General features: G+C 40.8%; 1 protein-coding gene across 1 annotated transcript in view; it reads left to right on the top strand.

The window, feature by feature from the left end:
* The window catches only part of NCEH1 (neutral cholesterol ester hydrolase 1), a 62,808-nt gene that overhangs the window by 32,181 nt on the left and 6,890 nt on the right, over positions 1 to 23,737 (top strand). Inside the window, exons 2-3 of the mRNA XM_004424728.3 lie at positions 11,737 to 11,965; positions 13,681 to 13,750. Coding sequence (XP_004424785.1) covers positions 11,737 to 11,965; positions 13,681 to 13,750 — 299 coding nt within the window. The remainder of the gene's footprint in view (positions 1 to 11,736; positions 11,966 to 13,680; positions 13,751 to 23,737) is intronic.

The raw sequence follows: 23,737 nt of genomic DNA on the forward strand, positions 1-23,737 counted from the left end.
GTCCCATTTGTTTATTTTTTCTATTGTTTCTCTTGCCCAGTCAGACATGGTGCTTGAAAAGATGTTGCTAAGACTGATGTCAAAGAGTGTACTGCCTATGTTTTCTTCTAGAAGTTTCATAGTTTCAGGTCTTACATTCAAGTCTTTAATCCATTTGGAGTTAATTTTTGTGTATGGTGTAAGGTAAGGGTCTACTTTCATTTTTTTGCATGTGGCTATCCAGTTTTCCCAACACCATTTGTTGAAGAGACTTTCTTTTCTCCATTGTATGTTCTTGACTCCGTCAAAGATTAGCTGTCCATAGATGTGTGGGTTTATTTCTGGGCTTTTGATTCTATTCCATTGATCTGTTTGTGTGTTTTTGTGCCAGTACCATGCTGTTTTGGTTACTATAGCTTTGTAGTATATTTTGAAATCAGGGAGTGTGATACCTCCAGCTTTGTTCTTTTTTCTCAGGATTCCTTTAGCTATTCGGGGTCTTTTGTTGTTCCATATAAATTTTAGGATTCTTTGTTCTATTTCTGTGAAAAATGTTGTTGGAACTTTGAGAGGGATTGCATTGAATCTATAGATGGCTTTAGGAAGTATGGACATCTTAACTATGTTAATTCTTCCAATCCAAGAGCACGGAATATCTTTCCATTTCTTTGTGTCTTCTTCAATTTCTTTCAGCAATGTTTTATAGTTTTCAGTGTACAGATGATTCACATCTTTGGTTAAGTTTATTCCTAGGTATTTTATTCTTTTTGTTGCAATTGTAAATGGGATTGTATTCTTAATTTCTCTTTCTGTTACTTCATTGTTAGGGTATAGAAGTGCAACTGATTTTTGTATGTTGATTTTGTATCTTGCAACTTTACCGTATTTGTTTATTACTTCTAAAAGTTTTCTGGTGGATTCTTTAGGGTTTTCTATATATAAAATCATGTCATCTGCAAATAGTGAGAGTTTCACTTCTTCCTTTCCAATTTGGATCCCTTTTATTGCTTTTTCCTGCCTGATTGCTCTGGCTAGGACTTCCAGTACTATGTTAAATAGGAGTGGTGACAGTGGGCATCCTTGTCTGGTTCCTGTTCTTAGAGGGATAGCTTTCAGTTTTTCACCATTGAGGATGATATTAGCTGCGGGTTTGTCATATATGGCCTTTATTATGTTGAGGTACTTTCCTTCTATACCCATTTTATTCAGAGTTTTTATCATAAATGGATGCTGTATCTTGTCAAATGCTTTCTCTGCATCTATTGAGATGATCATGTGATTTTTATTCTTCATTTTATTAACGTGGTGTATTACGTTGATTGATTTGCGAATGTTGAACCATCCTTGCATACCTGGAATAAATCCCACTTGATCATGGTGTATAATCTTTTTAACATATTGTTGTATGCGATTTGCTGGTATTTTGTTGAGGATTTTTGCATCGATGTTCATCAGTGATATTGGCCTGTAGTTTTCTTTTTTTGTGTTGTCCTTGTCTGGTTTTGGTATCAGGGTAATGTCAGCTTCGTAGAATTAGTTAGGGAGCTTCCCCCCCTCCTCAATTTTTTGGAAGAGTTTGAGAAGGATAGCTATTAAGTCTTCTTTGAATGTTTGGTAGAATTCACCAGGGAAGCCATCTGGTCCTGGACTTTTATTTTTGGGAAAGTTTTTGATTACTGTTTCAATCTCCTTACTGGTGATTGGTCTCTTCAAATTCTCTACTTCTTTTTGATCCAGTTTTGGAAGGTTGTATGATTCTAAGAATTTATCCATTTCTTCCAGATCATCGAATTGGTTGGCATATAGCTTTTCATAGTATTCTCTTATAATCTTTTGTATATCTGAGGTGTCTGTTGTAATTTCTCCTCTTTCATTTCTGATTTTACTGATTTGTGCCTTCTCTCTTTTTTACTTGGTGAGCCTAGCTAAAGGTTTGTCAATTTTGTTTATCTTTTCAAAGAACCAGCTCTTGGTTTTATTAATTTTTTCTATTGTTTTTTTGGTCTCTATTTCATTTATTTCTGCTCTGATTTTTATTATTTCCCTTCTTCTACTGATTTGGGGCTTGGTTTGTTCTTCTTTTCCAGTTCCTTTAGGTGCATTGTTAGATTGTTTATTTGAGATTTTTCTTGTTTGTTGAGATAGGCCTGTATTGCTATAAACTTCCCTCTTAGAACCGCTTTTGGTGTATCCCATAAATTCTGGCATGTTGTATTTTCATTTTCGTTTGTCTCTAGGTATTTTTCGATTTCTTCTTTGATTTCTTCGTTGACCCAGTCGTTGTTCAGTAGCATTTTGTTTAATCTCCACGTATATGTGGCTTTTCTGATTTTCTTCCTATAGTTGATTTCTAGTTTCATACCATTGTGGTCAGAAAAGATGCTTGGTATTATTTCAATCTTCTTAAATTTATGGAGACTTGTTTTGTGGCCTAACATGTGATCAATCCTGGAGAATGTTCCATGTGCATTTGAAAAGAACGTGTATTTTTTGGTTTTTGGATGGAATGCTCTGTATATATCTACTAGGTCCATCTGTTCTAGTGTGTCATTTAAGGCCAATCCTTCCTTATTGATCTTCTGTTTGGATGATCTATCCGTTGGTGTAAGTGGAGTGTTAAAGTCCCCTACTATTATTGTGTTACTGTCTATTTCTGTTTTTATGTCTGTAAATAATGGCTTTATATATTTAGGTGCACCTACATTGGGTGCGTAGATATTTACAAGTGTTATATCCTCTTGTTGGATTGTTCCCTTGATCATTATGTAATGCCCTTCTTTGTCCTTTTTACAGTTTTTGTTTTGAAGTTTATTTTGTCTGATATGAGTACTGCTACCCCAGCTTTCTTTTCATTTCCATTTGCGTGGAGTATCTTTTTCTATCCCTTCACTTTCAGTTTGTGAGTGTCTTTAGGTCTGAAGTGTGTCTCTTGTATGCAGCATATATATGGGTCTTGTTGTTTTATCCAGTGCCACCCTATGCCTTTTAATTGGAGCATTTAGTCCATTGACATTTAGAGTAGCTATTGATAAGTATGTACTTACTGCCATTTTTTAACTTTTTTTTTTCTCAGTGTTTTAGTAGTCCTTCTCTGTTCTTTTCTCCTTCTATACAGAATTGATGGTCTCTTTAGTTTGACCTCTGTCTGAAAGCTCTACTCTTTAACTCCCCTCCTCTCTCATTTTATGTTTTTGATATCATATCTAACCTCTTTTTTGTGCATTTGTATCCATTACCCTCTTATCATGGAAATAGATAATTTTTCCTATTTGTGTTCTTCTCTTTTCCCCTTAAATCAGTCCCTTTAACATTTCTTGTAGCACTGGTTTCTTGGTGACAAACTCCTTTACTTTTTGCTTGTCTGGGAAATTTTTGATCTCTCCTTCCATTTTGAATGATAACCTTGCTGGGTAGAGTATTCTTGGCTGTAAGTTTTTTCCTTTGAGCACTTTAAATATATCATGCCACTCTCTTCTAGCCTGTATGGTTTCTGCTGAGAAGTCAGCTGATAGCCTTATGGGGTTTCCTTTGTATGTGACTTGTCTTTCTCTTGCAGCTTTTAGGATTCTCTCTTTATCTTTAATTCTGGACATTTTGATTATGATGTGTCTTGGTGTGGGCCTCTTTGCGTTTATCTTGTTTGGGGCTCTCTGTGCTTCCTGTACCTGGATGTCTGTTTCCTTCCTTAGGTTAGGGAAGTTTTCGTCTATTATTTCTTGAAATAGATTCTCTGCCCCTTTGTCTCGCTCTTCTCCTTCCAGGACACCTATAACATGGATGTTAGTGCGCTTGATGTTGTCCCAGAGGTCCCTTAGACTGTCCTCACTCTTTTTAATTCTTTTCTCTTTTACCTGTTCAGCTTGGGTAATTTTTTCTAGTCTTTCGTCCAGCTCGCGGATCCGTTCTTCTGTATCCTCTACTCTGGTTTTGAGTCCCTCTAGTGAATTTTTCATTTCCAGTATTGTATTCTTCATTTCTGATTGGTTCTTTTTTATATCTTCCGTTTCTTTGTTGACATTCTCACTGAGTTCATCTATTCTTCTCCCCAGATCAGTGAGCATCCTTAACACTCTTTGTTTGAACTCTCTGTCAGGTGGGTTGCTCATTTCTGTTTCATTTAGTTCCTTTTCTGGGGTTTTGTCCTGTTCCCTTACTTGGAATGTATTCCTTTGCCTCCTCATTTTGCCTCTTTCCCTGTGCTTGTGTCTATGTATTAGGTAAGTCAGCTATGTCTCCTGCTCTTGGATAGGTGACCTTATGTAAGTGATGCCTTAGGAGGCCTGCAGTGTGCGTCCCTCAGTTCTCAATGTTCCAGGGGTGACCCCTTTCTGGGCTACATGTGTCCTTCTGTTGTGGCCTGTTTGCTCTCCCTGTAGGTGCCCAGGGAGACCGAGTTATGCTCCTGGCCAGCTGTTGTAATGCTCAGCTGCTTGTAGTTTTTGTGGGCCCTTCAGTCTCTTTATCAGGTGTGGGGAGCCCCAACACAGTTGGCTACAAGTATATGATGTATATTTATTACGAAGAGAAGTAAAGAAATCACTTAGAGTTTTTGGAGAACTTTATCATATCCCACATTCACTAGAAGATATGCTGGGATCTTACAAGTTAAGTTAAGCAGAAGTTACATCTTAACTTAAAAGTTACCGATGGTCAAGTTTTTCTAAACATTTAATTTGTAAGTTTTAATAAATTAAGCAAACATTCCCTAAATACTCTAGTTAGTCTTAAAACTTGCTAGACATAAACATTGTCAAGTTTGTTCTGTGGTATATAAACTGAAGTAACAGTTTTATTTTATAATATTGAGTATCAGTTGGCGATAATAATAAACAGTTACATAGTACTTAATATGTGCGAGGCACTGTTCTAAGTGCTTTCCATAGGTTAACTCATTTAATCTTCAGAATGACTCTATGAGTTAGATACTATTATTTCCATTTTACAATGAGGAAATTAAGGCACAGGACATTAACTAAGACATACAACCAGTAAGTAGTAGAAATGAGATTCAAACCCACGCAGTCTGTCTTCCTAGTCTATGCTGTTAAGCAGTGTTCTGTATTTGCCTGAACACACAGCTTGGGAATTAGGGCAATTTTGTACATTGACAGAGGAAGATTGATATCGTGCAGTAATTCCTGAGTATCACTTAACCTGGACTGACACTTTTACCACTTGGCCTGAGCAACCGTGAACATGGGAATTCTCAGCAGGTTGGAAGGGGAGGCATAGGAATATCTTGATGTAGTCAAAAGGTCATGATGACCATTAAATCTTTTAAGGGAGCAGTCGTCAGAGTGCAGAGTGGGCACATCATTGTAAAGACAATGATGATGAGGATATTGAAAGAATTGGATTATGCCTCCATGATGCACCTAAAACTTCTCTTGGCTACTAGTGATGACTTCCTAGTTATGTTAATGGTCATTTTTCAGTCCTTAGCTTCCTTCCATTGCCAATTGTCAGCTTTTTAAAAAACTTGTTCAAATTTGACTTTTGTACTATGATTCACTCTTAGTTTTCCTCTTGCCAGTCTCTAGATTTCTCCTTCTAGATTCTTCTTTCCAGCCTGTCAAAGAATGTTTTCCTCCATGGTTTGTTTCTTTGTCACTGTGTTTTGTCTCTTTGCTACCTCTCTGAGTCTTACTGTTGTTTGAGTTGTTATCAGTTACCTCTGAGCTCTTCTTCCAGGCCTGACCTCCTTGAGTCTCTGGCCCTGCATTTGCTCTCTGCCTTTTGGAGCTGTCTACCTAAATGTTTCATTGGCTTTAAATGGAATAATTCTAAAATGGAACTCATTGTACCTTCCCTGGCTGTTCTTCTGCCTATGTTCTGTTTCTCATACCCCAAGTGAAGACCCTCCAGCATCTTTAAATCCTGCCTCTGTGTCCCACCAGCCTACCTGATCCCACTCCCTCCACTCTGTGAGCAGTTGCCAAGGCCCATCAACTCTGCTCATGATCTCTCTTGTATTTCCCACCCCCATATCCTCCTGGGGCTGACCTTCATTTTCTCCTCTGTGGACAGTTGCCAAATTCTTATAGCTGATGCCCTTGCCTCCAATCTCTCTGTCACCAAACTATTGTATACACCTCAGCTGCATAATTCTTCCCAAAGTATAGTCTCATTAAAAAAAAGTGTCCAAAAATCTTTACTGTTTCACCATTGACAGCTAACTAAGGTCTACACATAAGAGCATTTAACCTGCCATCGTCTTTCCAGCTGTACCTTCAGTCAGACTGGATCGTCCTCTACATCAGAAGTTGCTCTGGTGGCCTGCAGTCATGTTTTGTTTGGTCTGCAGCTTAAAAAAACAAAAGAAATTAATGTGAATCAATGCTTTAAAACCAGAGGATTTCCCTTAAAAGTTAAAGTCTTAGGGAAAGTCCAGAGGACTGTGAAAGCTTAAGGAGAGATGGAAATTTGGGGAAAGGGAGGGAGTCGTCAAGATTTAAATTCTTAGCGGCCAGCCCCGTGGCCTAGTGGTTAAGTTTGGTGCATTCTGCTTTGGTGGCCCAGGTTTGGTTCTTGGGCACAGACCTACATGGCTCATCGGTGGCCATGCTGTGGCAGTGACCCACATACAAAGCAGAAGAAGATTGGCATGGATGTTAGCTCAAGGCAAATCTTCCTCAGCAAACAAAAGAGGAAGATTGGCAACAGATGTTAGCTCAGGGCCAATCTTCCTCACCAAAAAAAAAAAAAAAAAGTTCTGCATTAGTGGATCTCAGGTGATCTGTACAGTGGTCTTAAGTGAAGTCATGTAATTTGCCTGCCAATAAAAAAAAATTAAATCTGCATTTAAAAGTACACACAAACTTTACAACATTTAAGAACTATAACTATAATTTTCATGCAGATAAATGTTCTATGAAATTGTTTTCCTATAATAGGCAGGAGTAGAACAGAATCTGGAGAGCAGAATGAAAAAGCTGTTTGACAGGATGAAATGGCCATTATTGGAAAAGTTGGAGAACCACTGACGTAGAATACAAAGATTTGAACATGAGAAATGAAGCAGGCAGTGAGTTACAGTAGATGTTCTGTCTAATGTGGTTGGTTCCTGTTGAAATTTGACCACATGCTAATTACTGATGTGTCTGGAGTATCAATGTACTGTGGCTTTTCCCCAGCCTCTGCCTTCCCCTTTGACATGAGCATACAGAAGAACTTTTTAGAGATAATTATTTTACATCTGTTTAACCTATTATCATTTCAGAACTTGATAATCAATATGGTCCTAATAGCAAATGTACATAATGGGAAAAATGATAATCTCAGCTTCCCTAGAAACATTGGACTATCTGACTAACTAGACAGAAGTAATACCTTCCTTCTCTGAGCTTGTGCAACCCTTTATCTAGGCCTCTCTTAGTAAGCTTGTATCACTTAGCTAACTAACATCAGCTATTCATTTACAAGTCTTGGTTCTTCTCTATTTCGCTAAGCTCCAGAAGACTGTCTCTCTCTCCCTCTTAAGATTTCCTGCCCACAGAATATATCCCCTAATTTATATGTTGAATGAATTAACAGAGAACAGCCCCATTCACAAACCTGACAACTAACTTGCATGTTAAGAAGCAGAATGCCGTTTCTGCTTGGCTTCCTTTGATTCTTGCTTGCCCTCTGACCTTCAGTCGTCAGACCTGGGTAGAGAGCCAGTGGCCCACCTGTTTTGCGTGTCAGGTTCCACTGAGGTGTAATGAGTACTCTTCATCCCTTTCCTTCTCCTCAGGCAGAATTCCCCTCCTAGATCCTGGAATGGTTATGGGGGCCAGTTTTAAGACCTCTAGCACTGCTTTCAAGTACTTCAACTAGCCAAGACTGGGTCAATTCACAACCTGTGGGGCTCTTAACACTCAGCTTGCTTCTTTGTGCTACTGGAGTTTTCCAGCTACTTCTAAAGAGGTTTCAGAAAACTTTTTCAAGAATGTGTCTTGGGTGGATCTGAATCTCATTTCACAAACTCAAGGATGCAAGAAATATAACTTGATCTTATATTTTGAGCCTTCATTCTTTAAGTAGGACTTAATCCCAGTGAATTTAAGTATTCCCCCATTGCTGTTTGCTTTTAGGTTTTGGAGGGTCTTATACAATGTTGAGGCATAATGAGCGAGGGATGCCATCTGGGTACTTATTCTCAACCCACATCATTGTTCCACCTGGTCCTTGGTGTGTGATCCTTACAAGCTGCACTAGGATATCCTGTCTTCTTATCTATAAGAGCCCTTCAAGTCCATTAGTGCTCTCTTCTATTCCAGTTGGACCCTTGAGAACGTATAATGGATTTTGGATAATGGAGAGGTTGTCTCAGATCCATCTGCAAGACACTCATACAGCCCTTGCTACTTTTAGGTCTCTTCTGTCACATGGAATCATTCCGCTGCTCCTGCACCAGCTGGAGCCTGAGGAGCTCTCTGAGGCCGTTTGAGGCACTGTCTTCCTAGGCATACCTTGCAGTCACACTTCCCTAGAGTCTTGCCTCTTTCCAAGTTTCTATCTGGGCGTGGGGCACGTGTCTGCTGCTCTTAGATTTCACAGAGATGTCTGCAGGTTACTGTGTCTCAAGGTGCTTTTTTCTTTGGATCTCAGATATCAATCCACACATTCTTCATTTCATTCCAACACTTTCTCCTCCCCTCTCCCCCCACCTAGCTTGGAGAATCATTTTCTATTCTAGGAGACTTCTTATCCATCACGTAATCTTGTAGATCAATGTCTATTTTTTAATTCTCCAAAGGATATAGGCTTTTGAAAAGCAAAAGCAGAAAGACACTCCTGTTTCTTTGCTATTTGTTCTCATGACCCTCCCCTGAAGTAACAACTACAGACAGACTTGGCTACTGATTTTATTTGCTGGGCAGTAGGGATGGGAGGGGAGTAGTGAGAAGAGCTAAGAGAAAGAGTTGATATTGGAGGAAAAAAGTTAGATAATATTCACAATTTTATCATGCCATATGACATCACATAGACATGTGAATGTCACGCCAAACTGGATAGGACTCAGAACAGCTTCCTGGGCCCGCAGTGATCTACACCAGCATCTCTAGGGCAATTCTGTATGTTCTGCAGCCCCCTCATAAGTTTCCAGAATCCAACTTCTGCACTGGTTATTTAATCTTTAAGCTTCTTTTCTCTCCTCTTCTCAAGTAGAATAACAGTACCTCACAGAACTGTAGCCAGAATTCAACAACCTACCCTAGCACTGTAGGCACTCAGGCAGTGATAACCATTATTAATAATAGTAGTAATAAAAGTACTTAAAGACAGATTACTGTTTATTTCAAAATTTGAAAATGGAGAGAATCAATCTCGATATTGTCTCTAGGATAACTATTTTTCATTCTCTAATTGATCAACACAATTCCAAACATTAGCACAGTTTTATTTTAGCACCTTTCCGAGTTTTTTTTCTACCCATCCACCCTTTCTTACCCGCTTCTGCTTATGTTTTTTTCCTGCATAAACCAACTGTCCCTTCTCCAATCAGCACTTCTGCCCCCACACCACCCTGTCAGTATTGTAAACAATGCAGATAGTTGTTCAGAAGTTCTGTTAATGCAGATGATCACAGGCTAACACAGCAGAAGTGTTTCTGGAAAGGTATGGGCAAATCAAGTCAAGTCTGCATGCACTCAGAGCGTGCAGTACACAAAGGAAACCTGAGGTGGAATCTCTGCAAAATGAACAATCTTCTCCGATCTGTTTTGTAAAGATAACTCACTTGTTTTACAGCTTTCCTATAGCTGAAGGAACTCATATATAATTTGTCTTAAATATTCAATAAAGTCTTCATTTAACTAAAAAAAAAAAAAAATACAGTCCAGAAAGTAACAGAGCAAAGTCTGCCATTTCTTTGTTCATATTTTCTTAATTCATGCCTATCAAGCTACTTGTCCTGTGAGAAATGGAAGGACCCTTTGTGTTCTCTATTAATTGATAACAATGTTGAAAGTGTTTATCATGGGAACTCTAGAAATCTGAGTGAAAGCAGTCAGTCTCAGCTCGACCCTGGCAGATCTCAATATTCCCCAAGTTAGACTGATATTTTACCACAAGACTCAAATGATGATTGCCTTTTCCCAATTTGCCAAAGACCTTAAAATGATGGTTAGAATCCTCTGTATGTGCATGTCCGTGCACACACACACATTTATTTGTTTGTTTGTTTTATATCAAGAACATTAACAGTTAAATTTTTCAGTAAATTGGGCAAACGATAATATAGAAGTTGAATTAATTTATTAATATTCATTTGCTCTGCTGCTGCTTATATTGTCAGCAAATGCGTATTAATAGAATTGCTGGAATAGCTGTTCATGGCTAGATTAATTGCCTCTTGTTCTTGTGTTTCATGAACAGTGGCTAATGGCTTCATAATTCAGTGCTTTCCAACTCTTTTCATGGCAAGGCATATGTATACAGTAATAATATTTTACATGGGACACTGGGGTAAACGGCTCAGGAGCTTGGCTGCCCAGGGGCTGAGGGATCAGTCACAGCACATCTGTGCCCACTTCAAGGCACACAGGGTACCCTGTGCACATGCTGGGAAGCTGTATCATGGTGTATCGCAGACTTGATATAGTCCTGATTTCTGCTAGTAACATTGTTTCCTTGATCTTATGATGGCATTAAATATTTCACTAACTATCAATGTTCTGTTTCATGTTCTACACAAGGGCATTGTTACTCTCCAGCTGTTCCCTTTCCCTGGGTTTGAGAGCCGCTAGGAGATACAGTATCTAAGTTCATGCTCTGTGCCAGGAAAGTTTCCAAACACTCTTTGACACTTCTGGTCCTCTCTAGTTTGACTAGTCACTAGCTTCAAGTTGGCTTCCAATTCTCCGGCTTTGAAACATGGCCATTAAGCCCTGGAGGGAGGTCAGTTTTATAAGTGTACTTAATAGGAAGAGCTTGTGTAAGAAGTGGACAGAGGGGAATACGCGCTGCAGGGTCTTTGCTGGGTGGATGACTTGGGTCTCTTCTCCCTAGGCTCCATCTCCAACCAGATACCTTCCTGTGAACGCTTAAGGTGGAGCTTGACGCCCTCGGGGTTCAAAGGAGAAGAGATGGCTGGCTGAATGTTCTTTGCATGTTTCTGAAAAGCTCCTGGTTGTGTCTGAGCTGGTCTGCTTCTAAATGCCAGGGCTGCAGTTGACTCTGCTGCTTCCCTCTCACACATTCATTCCTTTCTCCTACTCTCAAAACAACCAGACACACTTAAATGTATAATATATAATATTTAAGCTAATATAATATAAATATATAATGAGCTTAAAAAAACTTTTAAAGTACAGCAAATATGAAACCTTCCTTTCTTTTATTTGCATTTAAATAAAGAATTCTTCCTCCACTCCTAGTATGTTATTGGAACTGTGATGTGCTGGTTTAGTGGGAAAAAAAGGGACTGAATCCTGGAATTCACAGTTCCTAGGTTTGAGTCCCAGAAGCGCCGCTTATCCAGCTAAATGGGCAAGGTCAGCTAATTTCTAAGCCCTCTCGATAAAATGGGCCTGATATTTCCAGTCCCATTTCCCTCTCGGAGCTGATCTCAACATCAAAGATCTCCTGTATGAAAAAGCTTTGGAAGCTCTGACAGTAGAAGGTAAACACAATTCCTTCTTGTATTGAAAGAGCCCTTAAGTATTGTGGCAGTTGCTTTAAGAATGCAAATACTAAGAGTTGGTGAGTGTGGCTCTGGTGGTGACGAAGTTGACTGTGCTGTCCCTTTTTATTCCCTCCCTCACCCTGCAGAGCAACCTGATACACTACGTGGGCCTGAGCCATCATCTGCTGGCACTGAATTTTATCATCGTTTCTTTTGGCAAGAAAAGCGCACGGTCATCTGCTCAGGTGAAGGTGACCGACACTGACTTTGATGGTGTGGAAGTCAGAGTGTTTGAAGGCTCTCCAAAGCCAGGAGAGCCGCTGAAACGCAGCGTGGTTTATATCCATGGAGGAGGCTGGGCTTTGGCAAGCGCGAGTATGTCCTGGTCACCTTCGGGTTCTTTGGGGTTGTGGTTGGCCGTGGGAGAGAAGTGTGATTGAGTTGAACTTTCTTATTGGGTAAGGAGAGGGGGTCCATTTGACATGATTCTCCTGGACAGTCTCAGTTACCCCTATTGTCCCAGCAAAATTATTAATATTGACCCCCTTTCACATGAAAGGGTCCTAGTTTGGATTATTAATTATGTGGTTACCCTCCACAAAGATTTTTGCCTGTTTGTTTGTTAATTCAGACAAACTGTTTTGAAATTATTTCCTGTGACCTAAATCATAGACTAACTTATGGTAAAGTGCTGACCATAGCTTTCTACACCAAAACAAGGTGAAGTTTCATTGGGCCAGAATATGAGGCAATTATCTGTAGCTCTTTTGCCAATTTGTGTTCTGAAGAAATCTATGAAACAGAACAAGTATCTCTGAGTACACATGTTAACTCATCAACATTTCATCTGCTTGTGAAACCAAAGGTGAAAATATAAAAGGTGTGCCACCACTAAAAGGAAATGATCTTGCAAAGGTTAAGAATATTCTCTGTAGCATTGGATAACTTCATGAGCAGAACACGTTCAAAATGGCAGGCGGCGAAGTGGAACAGCCCAGCAGAAAGCCTACTCAGGAGGATGTAAGGGCCTTGTCTCTTCCTGTAATTACCACAGAGTTACTTCATCTTCAGCCCAGAGTTTTTGGCATCTGCTAAGTTTAAATGCAAGGGCAACTTGTTCTAGTTTCTTTGGTTTTTTTAATAACACATTATTTTTCTAAGGCAGCAAAGGCTAAAAAGTATAACTTTTTCTAGTAATCCCATTACACTTAACTCTGTATTCATCATTTATTCTTTTATTCACTGATTTGTTCACGTTTTCAACAGATATTTGCTGAGTGTGTAGGTTTGCCGAGGACTGAGGGGTTTCATACTTTCAGTACAAAAACGCAAACAGTTATGTGTAAACCGGGACCTTTGATTACCCTAATTTGTGCTAGAGGATGGGGATATAAAAATGAATAAGACAGAGTCTCTGCCCTGGAAAAGATTGAGTCAGTAGCATTGGACACTTGCTAGGCCAGATATTACATTAGAGGCCAGGAAGTGTAGGTGCCAGGAATGGTGTGGATTATACGAGTCAACCTGGCCTTTTCCACATAATTTTGACTGATCACTCCTGTTGGAGGAAGAGCTTGGGTTGGGGAGGTATGCAGGTGGTTATGTAGTTATTAAACTTCTGATTCTAAGACTGCCTTGGAAAGCCTATAAATAAGGGAATATTTGATTTTCTCTTGACACAATCCAGCTCTTAATTTATGGGAAGAACAGTTAAAGGATTAAATTTTTCCATATTAAAATTGCTTCTGTCACTGCAAACCTTTGAATCCTCTTTCTAAGAAATCCTAATGGGGCCAGCCCGGTAGTGTAGTGGTAAATTTCGCATGCTCCGCTTCGGCAGCCCGGGGTTCGCAGGTTCGGATCCCGGGTGCAGACATATGCACCGCTTATCAAGCCATGCTGTGGCGGTGTCCCATATAAAGTAGAGGAAGATGGGCACAGATGTTAGCCCAGGGCCAATCTTCCTCAGCAAAAGGAGGAGGATTGGCAACGGATGTTAACTCAGAGCTAATCTTCTTCACAAAAAAAAAAAAAGAGTGGATGGTATTAAATAACCTGTTTTATAGTGATTGCTCCTCTGTCTCTTTTAGAAATCAGGTATTATGATGAACTGTGTACAGCAATGGCCGAGGAATTGAATGCTGTCATCGTCTCCATTGAGTAAGTAATTAATATTAGTCATAGAACAAAACCATTTTTAAGAAAGGATCTTAGATAACCATCTAGTTACTTTATTTTATAAGCAATAAAATAAAGTGTAAAATAAAGATCCAGTGAGGTGAAGTGATTGTTCCAAGATCATGCAAAATGATTTCTGATATAACTTAGAATTTCTTGAGTTAACTTGGTAGCACCTTGAATTACCTTTTTATTTTAGTTTTGGAGACTTCTCGAAAAGGAATTAACTGAAAATGAGAGAAATATACAATCAGCTATCTAGAGCATGTAAGTTTGATTACTGCCTTTTTAATCTAAAACCTACTCAGGGCCGGCCCCGTGGCTTAGCAGTTAAGTGTGCGCACTCCCCTGGTGGCGGCCCGGGTTCGGATCCCAGGCACGCACCGACGCACCGCTTCTCCAGCCATGCTGAGGCCGCGTCCCACATACAGCAACTAGAAGGAAGTGCAGCTATGACATACATCTACTGGGGCTTTGGGGGAAAAAACAAATAAAATTATAAAAAAATAAATAAAACCTAATCAGCATTTTAAAAGAATCTTTCCTACAGCCACGAATTGGAAAAGTTATTCTTCTGGAGTCAGGTTCTATAACTCAGACCTTGTAAAGAGTAAAGTGTTCAACAAATCTTGGTTGATATAGTTATTATTATCATTATTAGTAGTAGTATTAATATCAATGTTTTGAGTTGTTTCTGTTCTAGATTAGCCATTTTTCTGGGAAACTAAGAAGAATGTGAATAATAATTATAACAATTATGATGATGGTAACAATACAAAAATCACAGTACTGGGCCGGCCCCGTGGCTTAACGGTTAAGTGCGTGCGCTCCGCTGCTGGCAGCCCAGGGTTCGGATCCCCGGCGCGCATGGACGCACTGCTTCTCCGGCCATGCTGAGGCCGCGTCCCACATACAGCAACTAGAAGGATGTGCAGCTGTGACATACAACTATCTACTGGGGCTTTGGGGGGGGGAAATAAATAAATAAAAATCTTAAAAAAAATCACAGTACTTATTCCCCGGCAGGCACTGTGCAGATGCTGTTGCATACGTTGTTTCTCCTCTGTCAGATCTTTGTTCAAATATCATCTTTTCGGCAAGGCCTTCCTTGACACTCCTATTTATAATTGGAACCCACTTTTCCTCTGCTTTATTTTTCTCCAAAACTGTCATCAATATCTGACATCTTATGATGTATTTATTGTACTGGGTGGAAGTAGACAATGTAATTCCCTAAAGGCAGAGATTTGGGGGATTTTTGTCTGCTTTGTTCATTGTTGATCATTAGTGCCTGGAAATGTCCCTGGCAGACAGTGGGCATTCAATAAATATTTATGAAATGAATAAATAGTCTTGCTTAATTCTCATATAAACCATTCAAGATAAATATTTTGATATTTTCTTCATAGATGAGGAAATTGAGGCCCAAGAAGTTAAGTAACCTGCACGAGGTCACATAGCAAGCCAGTCACGTAGATAGAGTGGGGAATTGAGCCCAGGTCAAATCACCCCGAGGCCCCTGTGTTTCTTTGATCCAGTATCAAGCCAGTATTTTTTTTCTTTTTTGTGAGGAAGATCAGCCCTGAGCTAACATCCATGGCAATCCTCCCCTTTTTTTTGCTGAGAAAGACTGGCCCTGGGCTAACATCTGTGCCCATCTTCCTCCACTTTATATGGGATGCCACCACAGCATGGCCTGACAAGTGGTGCATTGGTGTGCGCCCGGGATCCAAACCCGGGCTGCCAGCAGCGGAGCGCGCACACTTAACCGCTACGCCACGGGGTCGGCCCCTCAAGCCAGTATTGAAGGAAGCTGATAATGCTGAGTGACAGGGTTATGGTGACATCAACCACTTTCCATGCCCCGTGCTTATCCAGCTCTCCTCTTCTCTCTGCCTTTCTCTGCCAACTGCTGTCTGGTTCATAGCTCATCTCCTCCTTGCCCCTACTCCAGATCTGAGACTTAAGAGAATCCTTTCTTCTGCAGTCCATTTGGAAGGGCTGGTCTCCTGAGACATTTAGGCAGTTCTGATCCTGTGAACAGCAGCCTCGGAGTCACACAGAGTGGTGCTGTGGCTGCCTCCTCAGTGGATTTGGCTCTAGACAGCTCCGGACAGCTCGCAGGCCTCGCTCGATCCTTAGCTAGGCCTCCCAGATCAGTCAAGGGCCCTCAGTGCTGTTTTGTAATGCAGGTACCTTCAAGTAAATGATTGCATCATCTGGCCTGGGCAGCTGGCCAGAGGAAAGCAGGGGCAGTTTAAGCAGCCAAGCCCCATTATGGAGCAAGGACCTACACCTTGATGCTGGGGAGCTAGCCTCAGGGCCCCTTGACTGGTTTCTCCAGCTCCTCAGAGGCCTCGGGAAAGGAGGGAAGTTGCGCTTCCTGTACTTGGCACCACGAAGGCCTTACCCTCCACAGGCCTTACCCTCCAGGGCTTCAATATAAGCAATTGGCAATGTGCCTAAGCTCTTCCTACATGCCCTTCTCCACCTGCCAGCATCTGTCTCAAATAAAACAGGGGTTCTTTTAAGTCTAGGCTTATCATAAACCACACAAGGATGGATAGGATGTTTTTAAGAAGACTTTTTAAAAAGAACTAAAACATAAAAGGGACTGCTTTTGTTTTAACTTTTCATTGTACCTAATCTATGCAGTGTAGCATCCAGAAGTTTATCAACGGAGGGGTATCAGAGCAGCAGGCAGGTACCATTACTCATGACTGTGTGACCTCAGGCAAGTCATGTAACCTCATGTGCAAAATGAGGTTGGGAATCCTTCCTGTGTATCTAGAATGTGAGCTACTGGGAGGAGAAATCATATCTTCTTTCCTTTGGGTCCGTATCACCCAGTACAGGGCTTAGGGCATGCTGCTAAGTAAATATACTTTGAGCTGGGTTAATGACTTCAGAGAGCTGTCATGAGAATCAGTTCGGACAGTGGAGATAAAAGGGCTTCAGATGCTCTAAAGCGCTAGACACGTCTGGAGGATTAGTGCTCCAGCCCACAGAATGGAAAGTTCCATCCTACAAATTTCTTTATCAACGTGTGCTTGGAACTCACAGCACTTTTCTTTGCAGAAATAATGAGCTAAAGTGGTTATTCTAACCACCAGGCCAGCCAGCACACAAAGAGCCACATAATCTATGGTTTTTGTTTTGTTTTGCTTTGTTTTTGTGAGAAAGAATAGCCCTGAGCTAACATCCGTTGCCAGTCCTCCTCTTTTTGCTGAGGAAGATTGGCCCTGGGCTGACATCTGCGCCATCTTCCTCTACTTTATATGGGATGCCACCACAGCATGGCTTAACAAGTGGTGTGTCAGTCTGCGCCCAGGATCCAAACCTGCAAACCCTGGGCCGCAGAAGCGGAGTGTGCAAACTTAACCACTACACCACCAGGCCGGCCCCTAACCTATGTTTTAGTTGAGGTATAGCCAACATCATATGATCGTGATGTTTCTCTTGAAAAAGATGTTCAGAGGTCTAACTTGGGAACATATTTCTTCTCACTGCTCACCTCTTTCCTCTTTCTTTTATTCCGTAAACATCTATTGAATTCCTGTTATGTGCCAGTTCCTGTGTTAAATTCTGGTGACATAACAGTGTGAGTAAGACAGATATAATTCCTGCCTTCATGGAGGTTACAATCTATATGAGAAAGCAAACTTTGAACAAGTAATGTTGAGTGTGATAAGTGATGTGAAGTAGAGGGGTAAGTAGTAATGGAAGCATCTAATAGGTAAGATCTCACCTAGTTTGAAGCATCAGAAAACGTGTCTTAAGAAAGTCATGTTTGAATCGAGCTCCTAAGGATGAGCAGAACCTAGTTAGACAAAGTGAGTTGGTCATGGAAGTACAAAGTGGTATATTAAGAGGGCTTGGGAGGAAGGGAAGGAGACAGAGAGCATTAAGGGAATGAAATATGAGAGAAAACAGATGGAGGGACTTATACTTCTGGTGATGACTAAGGAAAAGAAGAAATAAGGGTGGATGATGCTGAGAGTCTTCAGGAGGATGGTGGACCCTTGGTTCTCCTGGGTTTCCACCTTCTCCTAGCAGGGAGGCTATCTAGAGACTGCTGCTCCTTATCCTGAAGGCCTACAGGAGTGGGTAGTGGTGCCATGGCTTTGCTTCATGTGGGTTGGCCTTGGAGAAGGTCATAATCTGAGGAAGCTGGCGGGCAAGGGTTAGGGGCAGCCCTGGTAATGGAACTGGGCACCAGGAGTTGGGACTCCTCAGGTCATGTCACTGGTGCTGGCTCAAGGTTCTGGGGACAGACCCAGCAACTGAGGTAACTACAGCTCTCAAGGTGTGAAAACAGAAGCCATGGCTTCTACTCAGTAGCTTTTACAACACTATGCTATTTTTATAATTGCATAATAAATTTAATAGGTTTGTTAAGTGAAAAAGTTCATCTTATAATACCTAAGATACATGGATGTATCCTCATTTATGTAATCTGGGAAGGTCTAATTTTATATTCATAAACTTATTTTCATAAACTTCAGTGCCATTTAGCTCTAACATGGTACCTTTTTACCTGTAGTTTATATGATAAAACACAACACTAGGACTATAAGACATACGGAAAGAGGAAGATTAAATTTCTTTTTTTTAAAGATAAAATGCAAGGTAATGACAAAGTAGCCATGTTGGATATTATTAAATTCTATTTAATTCTATAAATTCTATTATTAAATTCTACAAGGCATTTATGTTGCTTTTTGGGTGTGGAAAACTGTTTGAAGTTGTATTTTGCTGTTAATTAAGTCTTTACTACACTTATAAACTCTCCATTTTATGTAAATGGAGACCTATTCCCATTCCGCCAAATGGCAGGTGCAACAAAACTTTACAGAGCTGTGAAGAAGAATGTTGCTAATGGAGACAGAGAAGAAGCTGGAGCGCTTATCTTAGTTTGCTGCTAACAGGGTTATAAGCAGTGAGACTTTTATGCCTCTGTTTTTTCCATCCATAAAATCACAGTGGTTTTAGGAGGCACAATACAACACACATCTCGATAAATTGTCGTTCAAGTGCAATACTCTGAAAAACCCAGAGCGACGATGACCTGGCTGTGCCTTCCCTCTGCTCCTTCTCCTGCTCTTCCTCTGAGTCCTGAGGGGAGAAATCCTCATGCATCACTGCCACCTGGGCAGCCCTGGAAGGTGGGCAGACCAAACTCCTAACAGTTCCCCTCCAAGAAAGGGGAGATTTTGCTCAAAACTCTCCTTTTACTCAGTCCAGGCCAACCTTAGTAAACCTGAAGGCCAGCATCACAAATAATTTAATGCTACAGAAAGATGATACTGTGGCTTCTTTTAAGAAGTAGATTGTTTTATTTTCTTCAGTATCGTTAATTAAGGAATCTCTTTTTAGACATATTTGACTAATGTCATCTTGGCTCCATTTTCTACTAACATAAAACATCCACTAGTGTCTCTCTTGTGGTTTAGATCTGTTAGAATTCCTGGGGGGCGGAATTGGAGCTTTATAATTAGAGCTTTCTTTAAAACAGTCAGTGCTGCAGCTCCAGAACACCTATGAGCTCAAAGCACAGTGAGGTTGTGAAGCCTAGTTCCACCCCCACCTGAACCCTACGGAGCTATGTTTCGCTTCTGAAACCACACAGGGAAAGGACGCCAGGAGAACGCGGCTCCAAGCCCGCATGGGCTGTAGCCTCTGGGGAGTGCTCTGGCTCTCTATTTACCATCGAGGTGAAAGGCGAGGTTGGCATCTGAATGGGAGGAGGCAGTTTAGATAAACACAGAGAGCCTGGGGAGCTCCCTGCTGTGTACATAGATAAAGTCTTCAATTGTGAACAGAGCCTCAGAGAACTGCATCATTTAAATGGATCACAGTTCTAGGCTCAGTCACTCCTAGGATTTTAGTGAAGCATCCTGACCTTGGTCACTTCTTTTGAACATTATACTTATCCAATCAGCCAAGCCTTTTCTAATCTCTGCTCTCCTTCGCTGAGTCACTGGTAGTCAAAGCCATCTCCAGGGCCAATGTTGAGAGTAGAATCAGAAAAGAAGACCCTTCTTCAACCTTTATGTGCAAACCACATTTTCAGAACAGCAGGAGTAACAATTATCCATTCACAATCCTTCCTGTGCAATTTGATTATATGTTCATTTAATGGAAAGGTAGCTTCCACCTGTTAGAGGAATAGATTATTCCTCTGGAGTTGTCTCCCTCAAATAGAGAGCACAATGTGGATGTAATTATTGATTTGATTCAGATAACCCCTACTGAAGATATGGGTTCTCTAAGAGTGAGGAGAATATTAACCTTTTTGTGTTCTCAGGATGAATCTATTGAGCTCTTCTTAGGAGATGGTGAAAAGGGAAAAAAAAGGCTAAAAAAGGAGTGAGATTTTCTCTCACTCCTGCTGAATCTAATAGGAGTATAATTTCATTCCAGAATATCACATGTACCTTTCACCTAACTGGCACCACATGAAGAGAACTCAGTGTCCTTGCCGACAGCAGAAGACTGTACACTGGTTTCCAGGTTAGGTTATTTTGAGGGCGAATGCACATTACAACACTCTTAAAACACTGGTGCCATTCAGGGCCTCAACTTAACAGGCTTGGAGCAACTCACATTTCCCCTCAACTCCGGGCTTGTGTGTGATATCTGCCTTTGACTCTAGGAGCAATTTGTCGGTCATTATGAGCATTGCTCCATCTCCCTGGTCACTGTTAACAGATAAATTAAGTTAATAAAGTAAGTAATAGATCGTAGAAATGGTGCTGCTTATTTCCGGTGTGTATTCATCAAACTCTTTAGTACATAATTATGACTTTTCATCTATTTCTAGAGGAAGTTGAGGTATCTGTGTTATGACCTCATGTCAGACTTTGAGTGTTCCGAGGAAGGAGAGTTATTTTGGCTGGGCTCTTAGAAGGTTTCATGGAAGAAGTGGCATTTGAGATGAGATTTCAAGGATGGGAATATTTAATGAGGAATTGCTGGGGGGAAGGACATAGGGGATGGAGAGAGGGACCAGTGCATTGGGAGCAGGAACAGGGAGATGTGTGGCTCAGACCTCGGTGCTGTTTTTGTTTTTGTTTTTTTGTGAGGAAGATCAGCCCTGAGCTAACATCCGTGCCAATCCCCCTCTTTTTGCTGAGGAAGACTGGCCCTGAGCTAACATCCGTGCGCATCTTCCTCCACTTTATATGGGACACCGCCATAGCATGGCTTGACAAGCGGTGTGTTAGTGCGCGGCTGGGATCCAAACCCTGGGCTGCCAGCGGAGCGCACGCACTTAACTGCTACACCACGGGGCTGGCCCCAGACCTCAGTGTTTTTGTAAAGCTCCCAAGATTATCCTAATTTTTTTTTTTTAATGACCACTTTATTTATTTATTTTTTGTGAGGAAGATCAGCCCTGAGCTAACATCCATGCCAATCCTCCTCTTTTTCCTGAGGCAGACTGGCTCTGAGCTAACATCTATTGCCAATCCTCCTCCTTCCTGCCCCCCCCAAAGCCCCAGTAGATAGTTGTATGTCATAGCTGCACATCCTTCTAGTTGCTGTATGTGGGACGCGGCCTCAGCATGGCCGGAGAAGCGGTGTGTCCGTGCGCGCCCGGGATCCGAACCCGGGCCACCAGTAGCGGAGTGCACGCACTTAACCGCTAAGCCACGGGGCGGGCCCCCAAGATTATCCTAATGTGCATATAGAGTTGAGAAACTCTGAGCTGTGCATAGACTATAGGAAGTGGGGCCCTTGGCCAGACGAGTAGATGAGTTAGGAACAATTTTTTTTTTTTATGTTTTTAAAGCCATATAGTTATTACTTTTCCCACCACAGATAGTGTTATATGACATATATTTTATATGTAAAAGGTATAAAATAAATGTTTAAAATTTTGTTTGGAAGGAAGAAAAGTATGTTATTGAGGGTGTACCATGTGCCAGGCACAGTGCTAGGTGGTTTGTTTAGAGAATAGTGCAAAACCATTGAAATCAGGAGAGATGTTCAGGGATGTCAGAAATCCACAGTTTTGAGAATTTACTGCTTTGGTGAGGTAATGAGAACACACACACATATTCAAAAGGCTGTGGGTTTTGAAGATTGAGAATATTCTAAAAGGAAGGGAGGATACCTTTTAAAGTCAGTCGTGAATTCAGATCACAGCTTCGCCACTTACTAGCTGTTGTAGACGAGTTACGCATCCTCCTCTAGCTCATGCTCTCATCCTTAAGCCCGCAGGTTTGCTCTGAGATTTGAGTGAAACACAGCTGTGGAGCACCTGGCGAATGCCTCACCTGGCAGGAATAAGATAATTTTTATAGAGTGTACACACTTATTAAATTGATTAAACCCCATTCCTGAGTTTACACCGAATTTTGTTCTTCTAGTAGGAGGGATGCACAGCAATAGATAAGCAGAAGCTGGCACTTATCTCTGCAGTGAGGTGGGCAAATTGAGAATGTATTTGCCATGAATTCATCAGGTGCTGTAACTCAAGATCTATGATTTTAAAATTAAAAAAAAAAGGCAGAATCCTCTTTCAGTACTTTGCAAGGACATAGCTGTGAACAAAAGCAGCAGATAAATATATTTATGCATGCTTTCTGTGGCTACACCACTCATAAATTTCCTCCTGCCTCTGTTTTCTGTGTCCATAAAGACATTACAGAACTTTTGTTGTACTGCTCAGGTCAATTTCAAGATCACCATCTTCCGCTAGGTGATCTCAGAAATATCTAGTTTTACTCTATTCTCCAATCTATGAAAATAATATCCCTTCTTATTGGGAGAGAATGTTTTCAGCTTGAACAAAGGGGAGGGGTTAGAAGATAGATCTTTAAGGGTGCCCAAAAGATTTTTGCATCATAACCTGTTTGTTTTTAAGTATATTTACTCTGTTATCTGAGCCAGTTGTTAATCGATTGATAAGATTTGAGGCAATAGCATATTCTTTTATTTATTTTTTTTTTTTAAAGATTTTATTTATTTAATTTTTTCCCCCCAAAGCCCCAGTAGATAGTTGTATGTCACAGCTGCACATCCTTCTAGTTGCTGTATGTGGGACTCGGCCTCAGGATGGACGGAGAAGTGGTGCCTCGATGCGCACCCGGGAGCCGAACCCGGGCCACCAGCATTGCAGCGCGCGCACTTAACCACCAAGCCACAGGGCCGGCCCAGCATATTCTTTTAAATTACCAATTTGCCTCGATTCAAAATCGCTAAGATGTTTTGTGAAACATCGGAAAATTTAATTCATGTATGTGTGCTAGTAGAGTATGTTAATTCATGTATGTGTGCTAGTAGAGTATGTTCTGACCTCCAGGGCCACTGGGAAAACAGTTTATTATGATATGTGGAATCTGGCTGAGACAAATAGCCTTTATTTTCACAACTTGAGTCATGAGGTGCATTTGTTTTTATTTCATTGAAAGAGTTAAGAAATCAGCTTGGTAATACTGAAGTTAAAAAATTGAGACCTCGTCCCAGACTTGGGGGTAAATAGAATCATGTGAGATGTCTCCACCTAGTGGACAAAATGGTGTAATCCTACTCCTTTCCTCCTTTATGAACAAATGGAAAAGTGTAGCAGCAGCTTGAAGACATAATGAAAATCAACTGGAGGAAAAACGTTTTGGATGATCACCACAGATGGAAAAATAAGAAAGAAATTAGAAAACTTATTTTATCTGTTATAAGGCGACCACTAAGGGAATTTCTTATTTCATTTAGAATTTTAAAATGTGGTAATTCCTGAATGACCAGATCTGCATTCACTACATATCAAGGTATTTCACAAATATTTGTCCATTTGATTGTATCTGCACTGAATGTCAGGACATTTAATTAACTAGCCAGATTTCAGATGGGGGGAAATAAATGGCCTTATATAGAGTAGCTTAGAAAAAAATTAGTTTCTGAGAATATGCTAATTATAAAATGGAAATTAAAAGACCTGAGTCTTAACTGACTATTATTAGATTTCAA

Source organism: Ceratotherium simum, chromosome 15, assembly GCF_057802395.1.
Source record: "Ceratotherium simum simum isolate JZ-2026a chromosome 15, ASM5780239v1, whole genome shotgun sequence".
Classification (NCBI taxonomy): domain Eukaryota; kingdom Metazoa; phylum Chordata; class Mammalia; order Perissodactyla; family Rhinocerotidae; genus Ceratotherium; species Ceratotherium simum.